The 14,928-nt window shown below is 39.5% G+C and overlaps 1 protein-coding gene across 1 annotated transcript in view; it reads right to left on the bottom strand.

Moving 5' to 3' along the window:
• Positions 1–14,655, bottom strand: part of LOC121917222 (guanylyl cyclase-activating protein 3-like) — a 28,645-nt gene extending 13,990 nt beyond the window's left edge. Inside the window, exon 1 of the mRNA XM_042442977.1 lies at positions 14,458–14,655. Within this exon, the coding sequence (XP_042298911.1) occupies positions 14,458–14,655 (198 nt within the window). The remainder of the gene's footprint in view (positions 1–14,457) is intronic.
• Positions 14,656–14,928: the final 273 nt, after the last annotated feature.

The following is a 14,928-nucleotide window of genomic DNA, read 5'->3' as shown; positions in this document are numbered from 1 at the left end:
CAGAGTGGTGTAATGCTTTGAGCACTGGAATATGACTCTGGAGATCAATTCCCCTCTCGGACATGGACACCCCCCCCCGGGGTAACTCTGTGTGAGTCACACACTCTCAGCCTCAGAAAACCCTGTGATAGATTCACCATAAATCGGAAATGACATGAAGGCATTCTAAGTGCACTATTTTTATCAGTCTTGTTTATTTACAGCTAATGTTTCACAAAGCATTTAAACTTAATTGTGATCTGTTCAAACCAAAGGAGCAATGCAAGTGTATTCCGTTTAACTCAAGGAGCTAAGCTCTTTTCCAGGGCTGGACAATATGTGTGTGTGTGTGTGTGTGTGTGTGTGACATATCTGTGTGATTTCCTTATCATGCTGGGAAATGTGGCACAGGAAAAACATGAAGGCACCCTGAGCAATCTTGTCACAGCTGGCTTTCAAGATCTTTATTTTGCTTGGAATGCTCTTTTGATAGGCTTCAGAGAGAAGTGAGGTGAGTTTCTCCTTGATGTACATGATGTTAGAGTGCAGCTTTCATTGGACAGATAGAAAAAGATGTTCTGGTTAACCATAATAGCTTAAAACAAGCTGGAGAGACAATACTTTGAACTATTAACAGAGACTATAATGATGGGCTGCAAATTGGAAGCAAGGAAGGTCAGGTATCAATATGAAACTACCAATTTAGGAGAAAAGTGGATAAAAACCATAATGTCTGCTGACAGGGTCTTAGCTTGGACATTGATGTAAGACGATGGGAATAGATTACATTAGAAGTTCTCAATAAATTCTTGGATTCTCAATAATATATTGAAGCTTGTCAACGTTGTATAAGTCATTTGTGAAGTACAGTACAACATAAAAACAAGCCACAGTACATATAAATGTAACAAAAATACAACCATGCTTTTTCCTGATATGTGCAGTTTAAAACAGGAAGAGTTCTGTACCCCCTTTACCTGAATTTTTTAGGTCTACACAAAGAAGCAAAGCTTAGAAAAAAAAACTTTACTGGACTGTAAATCCTAGATTGCAGTCCCACAGCCTGTCTGGCCAGTGCGGGTTTCTAGAAATTGTAGTCTAAAAGAATAACTCTTTCAAGCTTTGCTAAAAGGCAGATGAGAATCCTTGGAGAAATGAACATGCATAGATGGGAGATGAGGAGATAGATGCCACCATGCTGTTTCTTTCAACACCCCCCCTCTCTCACACACACATACACACACGAGCACAGCTTTTGATGGGGGCTGGTGTGGGATTCAAGGCGCAGTAGTCCAAAAAAGGTAACTTTTCTGAAGTTCTACCATTGATACACTCTTCCAAGATGACCAAGATACCCCCAACAAATCTATGATAGTGTCCCATCTTAGAATCATAGAATCATGGAGATGGAAGGGACTGCAAGGTCCAACTAGTCCAGTCCCCTGCCGTGTGGGAATTTACAACTAAAGCACTCCTAAAGATCACCATTCGGTCTCTGTTTATAGAACTCAGTGAGAGTTCTCCACCCCTCAAGTCAAGAACTTGCCAGAAGTCCATCTTTGTTAACTTGCAGACCATGGTACAAGAAGCCAAATTTTTCCCAATGGCATCATCTTCAGAGTCAGTTGTTCACATCTAATATTATCTCTCTTGTGCTCCAAGGCCCTTTAGCTTTCTTCTCTATCTTGTCTTCTACCCTTTGAAAATGGAGAGTAGTTTCCATACCTTTTGCTCTCTACCTGGAAACACAATTGACACATTTATGTTCCCTTCTTGCCCTACACTTAACATGTAACTGAGAAGGCTGAAATGCCAGATAACATCTGGCAAGTCTAGCATTTGATAGTCTTTGTTTGATCCATCTGTGTCACTAGTGCAAGTCGTTCTTATAACAGGAAGCACCCATTTAGTTAAATTGTCCATTTTATTACTAAACATTTTTTCTCTCTCACTGCTCATAAATGAGCAAGCTGAAGGGTAAGAGGGCTCCCAGTGTCACGGTGATATTTGTATGGCACATTATGTGTCACACAGAGGGGATATTGGCATTCAAAGTTAATTCACTCTAGTACCCAGAAAATGTTGTATAAACATGTGGTGGGAACGAAAAGAGGCAACCAATTATCAAATGCCTGATGTTGGAGATTTTGTATTTGGAAAAGGCACACATACTGTGCTATTTTATACAAATTTGCTCTGAAGTCCCATTTAGTTCATTGGGGCTTACTCCTGGGACAGTAAGCAGAGGACTGTGGACTTCATGTACATGGCTGTTTGGTAGGCACTATTCATATCCATTCATTCATTCATTCATTCATTCATACATTTATTTTACACTGGATAAAATACCTTTTGTAAGTGATTTACACAATCAAGTATAAAAGAAAATTAGAACAAAATACAGCAATTAACAATAATATCCAGATCCAACAGAAAAAGATGAAACTTAACAGCAAAACCAGAGAAGAGTCTACGCTGAAATTAAAAATTTGGAAAAGGTACTTTATTTTGCCCACATGTCATACAAATCTGACAAGTAATTCACTACTGATTAATACAAACTGCATAGTAATTGGGTTGAAAAGAAAATAGAGAGGTTTGGGGGTTGTGGTTATTATGCTTTCTGCTCTAGCATACCGTTTCTTACTGTGTTGAGACTGCAATCACTTAGGACATTATCACACGGGAGGACTGTCTCTCAATTTTGAAAGAAAAGAAAGTGGGGCCAATTCAAAAATGAACACAAGTATGTGGATGGTTATCACACCACAGAAGAACACAGCGCCCATCCCAAAGCCAAAGTAGTGTGAATGCAAAATAAATTATCATATGAGTACGTACCCTTTGTAGTCTAGAATTCGAATTAGCATCCCTGCACATGCGCAGTGAGGGACCTTTTTACACTTCTGGTGGGCTGGCTTTCAATTCCTGTGGTTTTGCCTTGTTTCATGTTATTTGTTCATTCATTATTTAGGCAATTCACATTATTTGTTCATTTCTTACCCTTTATTTCCCTGTTATTTAGGCAATTTACTAATTCAAAATCAGCCCAAAGCAACCACTTGGTTTGAGCATTGGACTATGATTCTAGAAGGCAGGGATTGAATCCCACTGGGTGACCTGGTGCAAGTCACACTCTCTCAGCCTCCTCAGAAAATAGCAATGTCAAACCTCATCTGAATAAACCTGCCAAGAACACCCTGTGACAGGGCATAAGAGAGAAAGAGAGAGCCCTGGCCAATCCTTTCCCTCCAATTATAGAGAATGAGTTTGCAAAGGGAAGAGCTGGAAAGGATTGAGAGGAGGAGAGAGGGAGACAGTGTGTGTGTGTGTGTGTGTGTGTGTGTGTGTGTGTCTGTGGGGAGGGCTGCTTCATCCCCAAAACAGCTCCAGAAGTACTCTAAGAGGAACTTTGCGAGGCTGAGAGAAAAGCCCCCCACACCTGGAGGGAGGCAGAAAGGAAAGGTGGACTTTGATGCCTGGTCTTTTAACTTTTTGGGGAGGCCAGAGCATTCCCCCCCCCTCCCTGGGCAGCACAATCACCTTCACTTTTCTGGCCCCTTTGCTTCCAGAGGTAGCAGCCAGGGAGCACAGGAGAGAAAATGCTGCCAGCAATGGAGCTTGGGAAGTGTAGTCTGATTCGAAGGGTGACCGAGACATGCGTTCCATACCTGGCAAATTTGAATTAAATGCAACTTTGAAATGGAACAGGATTTCTAAATTCTATATTTCCCTGAATTTACACATCTCTCGGTTCACCCTGGATTGGGTCCAAATTGACTTGGCATTGCCTTCGATTACTTGTGATAACCTCTTGTGCAAAAACGTGAAACCCTATGATTGCACCTGGGATCACACTGCATTGACCTAACACTTTCCTCTGTGTGATGACATCCTTAGAGAAAATAATTTCTTCACATGGTTAATATTTCTGCCTCTTCCCCTACCTGTCTAAGAATAGATTACTATGTTCCCTTTTTCTCTGTCTATGAGAACAAGATGAAATGAGAGAAAAATGGCAAATAGGATTGGTTAGGACTTTCCCCTCCTCTCTTTAGTGGAAAATAAGAATCTTTCATTCTTTCTTCCCTAGCACCATGAGTGTACTGAGCAAAATGAACAGAAGACCACTATCTATGCAGAACTTACACTCTGAATTGCAATCTGAAATTGCTGAATTTTCTGCCCCCTCCTCTCCAAGCTCTTAATGGCACACAAACCTTGCCAGGATGATGAATGGTAGCCCCAGAGTATGTAGAGGGGGAAAGCGAGCAAACAGCTTATTTTATTTTTAAATGTTGTGTGACACTAACCACATTGTTCAATGCATTTAATTAACAATAACAGGATACAGCGGATAAGAAATAACAAGGAACATGATAAAATTGCATGTTGGGCCTCTGGCAGACAAGCCAGTTCCACTAAATTAGTGTCCTAACCGTGTTCTAAGAGGACCAAGAGACCAGAGGACAAAAGTGACCCAGCCTTGTTAAGGCTGAAAGTCATCCAGGCTCCAGCCAAGAAAGCAGTCCTATCGTAGTGACCATTTAGACTGAGTTCTGACAACTCAAGTTGCTGTATACTTAATGCAATGATGCACTAAATGTTTGGACTGGTGAAATCCTATAAGGTGAGCACACATTAGTCTTCCTGGCATAAGATAAAACAACTTGGATTTGTTCTCTGCCAGAAATAAATTTCAGCATTCTACATAGAACAAACAGGAAAATCTGGATACATAAATGGGCACAAATCCAACATAAGAAATGTCAATACACAAAAACAAGATGCAGAACATTTCCATATCCCAGAGTATTCTACCTAAGTGGGTCTTGTGGACAGAGGAACTTAGGTGAAGATTAGAGCAAGAAATGGATGAACTGCAACACATTCATTGAGTTCAGACCATCACTAAAGGTTTTAATCTTTTTACTATAATAGCCTTCATCTATTAATTAGTTCACATACTGCCAGGCTGTGTTGCATTATCAATAATAATTTTGGGTAGTGCCAGTATTTATATGTTTTCAAGGGGCAACAGAACTCTTGTGATTATAGCCCAACAGAACAACACAACCACCCCATTGAATACATGACTTTTTAATGCTTTACAGTATGAAGAAACTTCCAAAAACAGATGTTGATCCCTTATTGATAGGATGTTTGACAATTGACCATAGTTTTATTGTGACTGTTGTTAATAATCTACTTGCTACTATTAATTGACAATGAATTAATTGTCAGTGACAATTAACACCTCATGTCTACATGTGCATTGTAAATTAATGGGGATTTATAAGATTACAGGGAAGGGATGAGGAAACTGGCTGTTAAACACAACAGTTCAAAAGTACTATAATAAATTGGCTAGTCTTTGAGGCGCCACAGGACTCTTGCTTTCCCCAACCCAGTTCCCTTAGGATATGTTAGACTGTAATCTCTATCATCCCCAGACAACATAGCCAGTTACTCTGCTGGCAATGATGGGAGATATAGTCAATTACTTTTTGAAAGCATTACAAGTTTGGTAGATCATAGGAATTCTGAAGATGCACTATATCTTGATCTTAGCAAGGTGTAGCTTCCGGGCATAATACAAAGTGTTGGTTATTACCTATAAAGCCCTACATGTCCTGGGCCCGAGTTACTTAAGGGGACGCCTCTCCCTCCATAATCTTCCCCACACTCTCGGGACATCTGGCAAAAAAAAAATTAGAACACCCCTAAACCAGGTTGAAAACCACCTCTTATAAAACATTTTCTGCGATGGCCCCTAGACTTTGGAACAATCTACCAGAAGAGATCCGTCTTATACCTTATTTGGAAGCCTTCAAGAGGGCATTGAAGATGGATCTCTTCCAGTGGGCCTATCTAATGGATCCCCTCTAATCTGATTTTGAACATCTGAATACGATGACTCAATTTTTACAACTGTGAGCAATACTGTAACAACTCTTCCCTTTTTATTTCTGATTGATGTATTTTGTATTATCTATGTATTTTATGATGTTTTTACTGCTGTAATCCTGCTTTGATCTGAAGGGAGAGGTGGGAGATATAAATAAATTATTATTATTATTATTATTATTATTATTATTATTATTACAAGTTTCCCCATGATATTTTTGCAAACAAGCAGGTAAAATGGGGGCTACACAATGCTACTGTTAGGTGTATTTGTAACTGGCTGACTGAGCAGAACTAAAGCGTGCTCACCAATTACTTTTCTTCATCCTGACTGTTGGCCAAGCTGACTGAGGCGTCAGGAAGTCGAAGTTGAAAAGCTGAAAGACTACAGTTTGGTAACCACTGACTTTGATAATGGAATAGAGGGCATGCTTCTTGAATGATACAACATGGATTTCAACAGGGTTGGTCATACCTGGCTTGACAACAGTACACATGAAACAGATCTAGCGGTATTATTGGACTGCAAGCTAAACATGAGGCAAAAATGTGATGCAGCAACCAACAAACCCAATGCAATTCTAGACTGCTTCAGCAGGAATACAGTCACAGTCTCTTCTGCTTTGGTATAATCTGGAATACTGTGTCCAGTTCTGGGCACCTCAGTTCAAGAAGGATATTGACAAGTTGGAATGAGTCCAGAGGAGAATAACCAAGATGGTAAAAGGTCTGGAAATCAAGTCCTATGATGACTGATTTAGGAACCTGGGTATACTTAGTTTGGACAAGAGAAGACTGTGAAGTGATAGGATATCTGACTTTAAACATTTGAAAGGCTATTATGTAGAAAATGGAGCAAGTTTGTTTCCTGCTACTCCAAGACCAATGGATTCAAATTGCAAGAACAGCTTTCATTAGCAAGGCCTTCCTGATACTAAGTGGACAGTGGAACAGAGGATTGGTGAAATCTCCTTGTTTGGAGGTTTTTAAACAGAGATTGGTTGGATGGTCATCTTTCAGAAGTGCTTCAGTTGCATATTCCTAATGGCAGGGGTTTGGGATGGACTAGAAGAACCTTGTAACCCCTTCCAATTCCATGATTCTATGATGCTAAGATGGGACAGTGCATTGTTACTCTGTTTTCTGGTAAGCTTGTTTCCAGATAAGAGTGTATGAATGACAGAACTTCAGAAAAGTTACTTTTTTAGATAGCACCTTGAATCCACTACCAGTTTTGGTCAATGGAATGTGAAATGTGTGTGTGTGTGTGTGTGTGTGAGAGAGAGAGAGAGAGAGAGAGATTTCATCTATTCAAGACAGTAGAAGTTTGGAGACAATGGCACTAGAAGAAGCAGCAATGTCAGTAATATGTTTAATTAACATACATGCCTGTGTAAAAATGATCCTACCATAAACTTCTTCAAAATATTACAAACACAAAAGATTCCTATTTGAGTTTCTTCTGTCAACACATGCTTTCTCTAATAACAATATCGTATATCAAATAAATAAGATTTCAAAAAGAACAAATAAATGGGTTCTAGAGCAAATCAAGCCTGAACTCTCACTAGAATCCTAAAGAATCTCTACTGAGCCATTTACCACCAACAGCCAGAGTTGCTATAGAGCTAATGAAGCCCTCCCCATGGCCATTCAGTGCTTGATGTAAAGGAGTGGAGAGGACTCTCAGAAGCATCTGGCTCTATCCCTGTTGTTGATATGAAATAATTACATCATGTGCTGAGGACTGCCTGAGTTTCAGTGGCTGATGAGATCATTTCATATCTGGCTGTGGGGACATAGCCAGATGCTTCCATGCTTCCCCCGGAGGGAGCAGCTCTATACAGTAAATCAAGGGAGTGTTTGTTTACACCAGAGGGAAGAATGTAGTACCATCCTGTGTGTGCCATGAAGAGGATGCTAGTCAATGTGAGCCAACATGACTCAGTGGAAAAGACAGTAATGCTTGGTAAAGTGGAAGGCAGTAAAACAAGGGTACATAAAATCACAATACAGATGTTTTAATGCAATAAAGGAAGCCAGGGTCTGGGAGAGGCACTGAATGAATAGTTCTCAGAGGTTTCACACTCACAGGTTTGCCATAACCTGAAGCTGACTTGATGGAAAATAATGACAAAATTAATTAAATAGTTAAGACAGCAAAACACTATCCAAATTAGATCAGCAGTAGAGAGACATTTAAATAATTTTATTCAGTGCAAATTTATTACATTGTCCTGCTTATTATTGTCTGAAACTTTTGATATGGATGGAGATAGTGATATGGGGGAAAATAAGCATAGAAAGCTGTGGAGTGCTGGTTACGGTAGACAGTACAGCTCATGGACCATATGTAGCATTTCTTATTGTACTAAGCACCTCTAATTGCAAGCAGCAGGTAATTCAAGCAAAAATTGTCCCAGAGTGGTTTCACATAATTACAGCAAAGCAACAGAAAGCTAATTGAAATAAATAGGGAAGGCATTGTTACACAGAAGTGTCCTATTAAGATAGCTTTCGGGTTTCTCTGAATTCAACATGACAGCATTATGTGGGAAGGTTTTCCCCTCCCATTCATGCAATTACCTGACAGTTTCTTTTTCTACAATTAGTTCCTTCCAGGGATGTATTAAACATCAACAAATAATTATGTATCTTAACTGCGGGTGAGAAAATGTGTCAGGGATAAAATAGAAAGTCTCTGTCAATTCTCACTGTGCCCATGAACTTTATAGCTGATTTTGGACAAACTACTGTTCTTTCATCCTTGGTTCCCACCTCATCTCATGATATAAGAAAAACAATTCTGGTCTGCTTGGCAGGGATGTTGTAAAGACAAATGATATGAAACAGTCTGAACACATTGATTGGCAGAGCAATACTACCAGCAATAATGGGAAGATGGCATGCTTAAAGATGCTTATAGCTTCAGGGGGAAAGGAGTTGCTGCTTGGGGCATCCCCCCCCCCCATGCTTTTTGTGGGTTTCCCTCCCCTTTTGACAGTTCCTCTCTCACTGGAACTACATCACAGACTCCCTTCCTTTGGAACCACTGGTGCACATTTCTCCCACCCTACACTCAGTGTCCAAGATTTATGTAGGGAATGTGGTAGACAGGGGTGTAGCTACAGTGGGGGAAGATGAAGGCATTCCCCCAAATATGAATCCCCCCAAATGTCAGGACATCAGTCCTCAGATGTCTAATATTGTTGTGTGCCTTCAGGTCAGTTCTGATTAATACCAACACTGAAGCTGGGTTTTCTTGGCAAGATAATTTAAAGGTTTGCCATTACCTTTCCCTGAGGCTGAGAGAGTATGACTTGCCCAAGGGCATCTAGTCGGTTTGCATGGCTGAGCAGGGATTTGAACCCTGGTCTGCCAGAGTCTTAGGGGCAAAACAGACTGGTATAATATGCCAGCATGGGGGTGAGGCGTTTAGATGACACATCCACCAACGCCGCCACCAAGCTGGTTTCATGTTGCCCTTCCAACCAAATGGTGGGTAGTGTGGCGGCCCTCTGGCAGTGTGGCATTTATACATGGCATGCTGCAGGAGTGCTGAAAAAGTGCAGTGGCAGTGGAAAAGGTGGCTTTTTTCCACCCAAAAAGGGGGGCGCATTTTGCTGCTTTTTTGAGGGGCGGAAAAACGTCAGATCGGGGCTGCGGTGTGCAGTTGCTGCAGCCCTAATCCGGCACTCAAAGGGGCAACATCAAGCCGCCCCTTTAGGGCTATCTGTTCCAGCCCTAAGTCCAACACTCAAACCTCTACACCAGAAGATCTCAACCTGTGAGTCACGACCCCTTTGGGGGTCAAATGACCCTTTCTCAGGTGTCACCTAAGATGATCGGAAAATACTTATTTCTGATGGTCTCAGAAACCGAGATACCGCTCCTCCATGGTTGCGGGTCACCACAACATGAGGAACTGTATTAAAGGGTCGTGGCATTAGGAAGGTTGAGAACCACTGCTCTACACCATGCTGATTCACTGAAATTTTCCTTCAGTCCCAAATGACAAAGTAACTTAAAACATAGGTCCAAAACACACTCCAGAAATAATTTGGTTCGAATCTGCTTTAACTGCACTGGCTGGGCGCTAAGGAAGTCTGGGAACTGTAGTTTTGTGGGAGAGTTCTCTGGTGCTACAATAAACTACAATTCCCAGGATTCCATAGCACTGAACCAGGGCAGTTAAAGCGGCCTCAAACTGGATTATTTCTTCAGTGTGTTTTGGACCTTAGTTGAGCATTTAGAAACACAGTTTAATTAATCCACAGAACAGCTTCAGACACTTTACCTGGGAAATGTGACAATAGCAAATGTAACTGTTCAAGCTGGAAACAATTTTGATTGTCTCCTTCTCTGTAGTGTTAGAAATTTGGGAACTGAGAAAAATTTCACTGGGAATGCAGCATTATGTGAGAGCAATGTCTTCACGTAGCCACCCACAGTTACACCTATGATTGAATCTTTCCCCAGTTCATCCCCTATTTGTTTCTATGGACACTAGACTGGGAAAAACAGGCTGCCAGCTAGTCAGGGCCACTGAACGTCACCTGTCCTCCCCAGTTCCAGCCATGGAAATTAGAACTGAGGAAAACAAGGAACAGGATGACAGCAATGGCTCTAGTATCCCTTACATTCTGAAAGGCTAAGGACACTTTCATAGTAAAAGCACTATGGCTGCACCTACCCTGCAGAATTAAAAATAGAATCATAGAGTTGTAAAATACCACAAGGGCCATTTACTCCAACCTCCCTTGCCATGGAGGAACTCAAAACATCCCCATGTTTGCAAATGGGAAAACAATACAACAATATAATAAAAATGGGGGGAAATAGCAAAACTATGGTCTTAAGTGTTAAAGTGTTAGAGGTTAACTATTTAAAACAAAAGGAAGGAAAAATGGAAGGAAAAATAGATTTAAAAGAAACATCAAATTGAAAGATGTAGAAAGAAACATCTTTAAATATGTGTGTATATAAATATATGTTGAGTTATAGGTACCTTTATATTTTTGTGCATATACTTTTGAAAAGAAAATAAAGTCTAGCAATTAAAAAAAAGGAAAAAAGAGATGTTAGGGACTCAACTGAGAACCTTCAAAGGACAATGTTTCTTCTCTACCATTAATCTGATTTACAATACATTTCATTTTCTCCAAATGCCCATATACTTTATTGATCTGTGCATTCCAACTTGATAGTATGCTAAACTGATCAGTGATTTGGGTCTTTCGCACCACACCTTTCCTTTCCTCCTTTCTACCTGCTCTCTATTCCTTTTTTCCAAAATACCCAAACTATTCTCTATATAATACAATAATTCTCCAAAGTAAACCAGCACTATTAGTCCCATATTACAGTTTGTAGATTAAGGACTGAGAGTTAGTGGCTCGTCTACACCCACCATGACCTAGTGAGTATGTGGTTGACATAACATTTGAATTAAGGACTACCCAGATTCCAAATATATATCTTTCTTAGCCATTAACTTTCTGTATTTAATGTTCTAGCCACACAGCTCCAGTGAATTTCTGGTTGGAAGAAACATGACAAAGCCCCTAGCTTCTAAACAAGGAAAACAAACATACAATAGTTTATAGCCCCATTCAAAGCTCTCAATTGAATTGGAGCACTTCTGTGTTGAATGGTGACTGAAATGATAACTCCACTGTAATCTAGCTTGGATTTCTTCATATATATCTTGGACTGTGATCTCTAATTACCCTGGCCTTTCTGTCCACAATTTATTTGGAGAAAGAAATCACCGGGCCTTCTTTGAATCATGATTGAGTTAAAGCACTTCTTTCAATATCAGCAAAATATTTGTACATGTTAATACCTGGATTACCCCCCCCCAAAAAAAAACAACTGAAGCAGCTGCAGTGATGACTCACCCTTGAAATCTTCTAAACCATTTTAAAAGGTGAAAGTATGCCATGAGCCTGAATGCCACGTTTAATTCAGGAAGCATTAAGAAGTCAGGGGCACCACAGGGTTCCATATTAAGTAAAACTCTTACATTGGTAATTTCCTTTTATAACCTCCAACTACTACTACTACTACTACTTCTTCTTCTTCTTTAATAAGCGCAGGATCTTAAATTACTGCATATACTCATGTATAAGTCTAGAAATATAAGTCAAAAGATTGACCCCAAAAAACCAGGGTCGACTTATCCAATGGTCAATGTAAGTACTGTACTTTAACTTGTATATACATAAAAAGGAGCCATCCCCTTTCTCTGAATAGAATGGTAAAAGGCAAGAATTTAGTCCATCCTGGGAGCACCAAAAAAAAAAAAAAAAAAAAAAAGCAGCAAGGAGTTCCTCTACTCTCTCATTCATCCAGCCTTTAGGATGAGCACAAATAGTTAAGCCTGCCAGGATGTTCTAAGTTCTTTGGCATCATTTTCCTTTGCATCATCCTTTACATCCTTTGTTAAATGCTCTTAAGTTGTACCCTTGACGTATCCACAGCTCATATCAAAATCCATAATTTTGGCCCCAAAAACCTACCCTTGACTTAAACATGAGGTCGACTTATAGTCGAGTATATACGGTACCACCATTGCCTATTTAATTATTTTATTTCCATTTTTTCCCTGTGGATTATATTTCCTCCCCACCCACCCACCCACCAAGTTTCAGAGCTTGCTCTACCTTTAGACAGCAACCACATCAGGCACAGATCCTGTGGGTTAGCAATGGTGGCCCCTAGATGTTTCTCCTGTGTCCCTTGCTCATTTCCCTGTCTTGGAGGGAAAAGGCCATATGCCTATCCGTAACCCCTAAGCTATCATGCAGCCCTCGGGTGTGGTGGGGGAATGTTATTCAATTGCCAATATTCAAACAAAATTTAATGGACAGCCTAATAGCAGCAAGAGGGGTACAATTTGTCTTCTAGCTTAGGTAACAAAACATGTTCAGACAACAGATAGAAACTGTGAGCGCTATTGCTAATGCAACCAAAATAGCAAGGGCTTAGGACTCCAGGCTTAGGAGGACTCCAATGGTTGCAGAAGCAAAAATATTTTCAGGGTATAAATAGTTAAATAGCACAAAGAACCTCTCAAATGAGGCCAGTCAGCTCTTTGACGATGAAATTGTAGTGGCCTCCAAAATTTTGGGGGGAAGGAAGTAACAGGAATCATGAACAAAGAGCACTCCACACTGCAAATTTTGCTACAGATGCACCATCTTTTTATATAGATCAGAAGAAGCATACTTGCTCTTGCTCCTGTATTGATACATTTTGTTCTCAAGTGATGTCCTATTATGAGTTGCTTAGGAATCTTACTCATCTGTCTGTAGACAACAAACAGACAGACAGATTATATATAATCATCTATCTGTCAATTGAAGGCCACTGGAGTCAATAGACTGATGTCTAAGAAACCCAAACACATGTGATTTTATTTGTATGTGTGGTGCCCATTATGCAAATCATTCTGAAGAAGAAATGTACAGTTTTATTATTACTCTGTTTTGCTTTGTTTAATTCAAACCACTAGTATTTAGCAAACATCTTATTTTCATTTTGATATTTTTGCACAGGGAGTAAACAGGCATAACTACTGGCAAAAAAGAAAGCTTACAGTCAAGCAAAAAAAAATAAAATTAAAATTAATTAATTAAAAACATAAATATAAAGTGTGAAAAGCTCATTGAGAATGCCATATTTTTGTAGTTTAACAACCTATTAAGAATTTGATTATCTCACATAAGATGATAATGTCCTGAAATTAGGAAGGAATTAGAATATCAAAAAAGATTTTTTTTTTCAAGTAGAATTTCATAGTTACTGTTAAGATCTCAGGCAATAGTGAATTTGCCATTAACCACCAGGATACAAAATTATTTTATTCAGAGCAGGCCTGGTATAAGTGAGTGTTTTTGGAGTACAAGCAACAATCACAACCATAACAATTCTCTCTTTATCTCCATGGATTAAAATTGTAATACTATAATATGTTCTTTTAAAATTTTAAGTGCCTTAAAACTATGGATTGGATTGAGTCTTAAACCAGAGTAAACCTACTGAATACCCAATCTGATTACTCTGACAAACCAGAGTAAACCCAGTGAAGACCCAGAGAAATCTGATTTTCTGTGAGAACTGTCCACCTGTAAGCCAGCCAGTGCCATAAACTAAGGTGGGGATTGATTAATTAACTAATTTATTTATTAATTAGTTACTTTAATGTTTTAAATTAACTGGTGAGAAAACTGTTAACATAATTTTCAGGCTTTCTGGAGCATTATTATTTCTGACTTTACAGACACACACATTTCAGTGTAGTGCATATAAACCCCTCAGCCTAACTAATATTTAAAAAGTCTTGAGAAATACAATTTTTATATTAAAAAGTCAAATGACCCTAACAAAGGGGGAATTACCCTAAGCAGTAATGGTTTTAGATGCAGCCAGTTTAAACACAGCAAAATATTATTTTCACAGAATAAGTACGGTATATGAACTATTCAAAACAAAGCACTCCTTTTAAAATACATTTGAAAGTGAGCTAGTGCAGCTAAGTACAAAAGCAATGAATAAAACTGAGCTTACCTTGTTCAAGTCAAAGGTATTGAATACTTGATTTACATACTGATCTGCCTCTGAATTCAGATCACGGAGACCCAGAAGGGTCTTGAATTCATGCAAGCTCAGTTGACCTGATGGACATTCCTTCATAAATTTGGTATACAACTGGTGAGTATCTTGGTCAGTGATTTTATCCCCAAATACTGATTGATTACTACCCATTGTACAGCACAGAAAGTATCCTCAGTTCCAGCGTTTTATTGATGCACCTCAGTTCTCATCTCCACTGGTTCCTGTCCACTGACAGACTAACAACAGCTCTAAACCTCTTAAAAGATGGGGCCAAAGACAGGCTAAGTAAGAACAGGCTCCTAACGGAGAGATTATCTCCAGCCACCAGTTTTAAAATAGAAGGGTTTTATAACATGTTGAAAGCAAATAGGAATTCCTCTTGGGGAAAAATTATCTTATATATGGAAAGAAATGTTCATCCTT

The sequence above is a fragment of the Sceloporus undulatus genome, unplaced genomic scaffold, assembly GCF_019175285.1.
Source record: "Sceloporus undulatus isolate JIND9_A2432 ecotype Alabama unplaced genomic scaffold, SceUnd_v1.1 scaffold_13, whole genome shotgun sequence".
Lineage (NCBI taxonomy): Eukaryota > Metazoa > Chordata > Lepidosauria > Squamata > Phrynosomatidae > Sceloporus > Sceloporus undulatus.
This window is presented reverse-complemented; position numbering and strand designations above follow the sequence as displayed.